The 2,385-nt window shown below is 36.8% G+C and overlaps 1 protein-coding gene across 2 annotated transcripts in view; it reads left to right on the forward strand.

The window, feature by feature from the left end:
• Positions 1-367: 367 nt before the first annotated feature.
• parvg (parvin, gamma) overlaps positions 368-2,385 on the forward strand; it is a 46,470-nt gene continuing 44,452 nt past the window's right edge. The window contains exons 1-2 of one of the 2 annotated variants that reach the window (XM_043709210.1): positions 368-737; positions 1,214-1,304. In XM_043709210.1, coding sequence (XP_043565145.1) covers positions 1,230-1,304 — 75 coding nt within the window. In that variant the 5' untranslated portion in view covers positions 368-737; positions 1,214-1,229. The remainder of the gene's footprint in view (positions 738-1,213; positions 1,305-2,385) is intronic. The other variant, XM_043709211.1, reaches the window with a different exon arrangement.

A 2,385-nucleotide genomic window follows, 5' to 3' on the forward strand; every position in this document is an offset into this window, starting at 1 on the left:
GTGTTAATTGTTTTAAGTGATTACAAGTTAAGAAATAAATTCTGGTGAAATTCATCGTATTAGAACTTAATTCACTGTAAATTGTGTGAGAATGTGTACTTTTGAATGCATCTCAACATCAATAGTTCCTCCATAGTATGAGTGAATGAAACTCAAACATTAAGTCAAAAAAACCATTCAGCTAGTTTAGGTTATCCCAATATTTAGGTCAGTCTTGCAATGCTACTTTGACTCCCCTTCTATCATCTTATAGTGGCTTGTTTCAGTTTTCTGTCTGTTGCAACGGTTAATTGAGGGGGTGGCCCATATCACATCTACCAAGAAATCATTTCCGTTACTCAGCGTTGCAGATATCCATATGATCTCCAGTTAAAACCACAAAGGGTGAGGAGGAAGTCACCATAAAGTCAGAAAAATAACTGCTTTGCTAATATATTTGATTTTTTTTTTGTATTTTGTAGGGATTGAGTTGAGCCTACATAAATTCACTTCTCAGATTTCTGTGTAAGAATCTAACAATAGTAAAGTTAGTTATCTCCTTGCCACAGAGTTCAATCTCCAGCATGTACATGTGGCCACTGCTGATAAACAAACTGTTTAGTTTTCTGTAATAGCAGTTGAAAATATGAAGTGAAGGAGATGCCTGATAATTTCCCACTTGGCTGAATTCCAGGAAACCGGTGATCTTTTTGGGGGATAAAGAATAATTCACAACTTAAAATTGTGGACTAACAAAGGTAAGTTTTAGAGATCTGTGTACATGCATTTGGCAACATTATACTATAAAATCATGCAAAACATGCTATTTTAAAGTCACAAGTTGCGAATTGTCCTTTCTTTCTCATCTTTCTCTATGCATTTTCTTTCACGTGCAAACATTATTTTAGAATGCCTTTATGTTAAGTACCCTCTTCTGCAGATTGTAGAGGAGTATTGCAGAATCTGCAATGTCAACCATGCAAGTGTACTGAAATTAATTTCCCAGTCTGTGTTTGTATGTCATTGAGAATTTATTATATATTGGGATTAAGGCACATTTATTTTTTAAAGCAATAACTACATCAATGCATGTTGATTCTGGCTGAAATTCAGAAAGGAAGGAAAGTGGAGTCAGAATTAGAACTAAAACTTGATATTTTTTCTGTATGTATTACTATATTCCAAAAAAAAGTACATTTTGCTTTAATGTTTTGTAATATTTTTATTTTCTTAGTTTAGTGGAAAGGAGAATGGTTAACATTACTTCATATGTGTTCAGTGAGAAGAGGCCCAAAAATCCAACCCTAGACAACTTCGAAGCAGAAGTAAGCCATTCAGTCCATCGAGTCTGCTGTACTATTCAATCTGATCATGTCTGATCTGATAAACCTCAACTCCAATTTATTGGTTTTCTCCCATTAGCTTGAACCCCTTACTAATTAAAAATCTGTCTCTCTCACCTTTGAATATACTTAACACAGCATTCTATAGCAAAGAATTCTATACATTCACTACCCTCTGAGAGAAAAGACTCTTCATCTCTGTCCTAAATGGATGACCATTATTCTAATATTTAGACCTCTGATCCTAGACACTCACAAGAGGAATCTATCTTTCTGCATTCGCAGTCAAATCCTGTAAGAATCTTGTATGTTTGAGTAAGGTTGCCTCTCATTCTTCTCTATTTCAATGAGTACAAGCCTAATCTACACAACCTCCACTCATTTGCCAGTTCTTCTGTATATTCACCGGACAGCCTCCAATGCCAGTGTATCTTTCCGTAGAGAAGGGGCTCAAAACTGTTCACAGTATTCCATCTGTGGTCTGACTAGTGCTTTCCAATTCCCCCTGAAATAAAGACCGAAATTCCACTGGCCTTCTGTATTACTTGCCGACGTCAGATGCTTGCTTGTAGTGATCCATTCAGAGAAAGAGGTTTGAAGAATTGTGCAGTTGGTAAAATCAGTGAAACCTGAACAAAAGCCATTCCCACTTCTGAAAAAACACTACGAAGGCCAGTATTCCACCACCAAGTCTCCCTTTATTTACATGTGCATTGTATGTGACACTGACCCAGCTAGCTCAGAGCTGGCTCCTAGAGTGAACAGACTCTATGACACTCCTGTTTATTTTTCTTTTCTTTTTCTTTTTTTTAGTGCTTATTTTATCCCCAGCACCCATGGTGTGTGTGTGCATGTGTGAGACACAGTGAAAGACACAAAGTGCACCAATCTTTATTCAATTTCTACCACCAGGAAGATAGGAAAACACCCAGGTGGCCAGTGACAAACACTGCCCTTCACATCAAAGGACAGTGCTGTGTGATCAAAACAGTGAAGGGGAGGGCTCTGGTAAAATTTTTTTTTTTTTTTTCTCTTTTTCTTTTATTTTAACCCCCACACTACC

This window comes from Chiloscyllium plagiosum, chromosome 19, assembly GCF_004010195.1.
Source record: "Chiloscyllium plagiosum isolate BGI_BamShark_2017 chromosome 19, ASM401019v2, whole genome shotgun sequence".
Lineage (NCBI taxonomy): Eukaryota > Metazoa > Chordata > Chondrichthyes > Orectolobiformes > Hemiscylliidae > Chiloscyllium > Chiloscyllium plagiosum.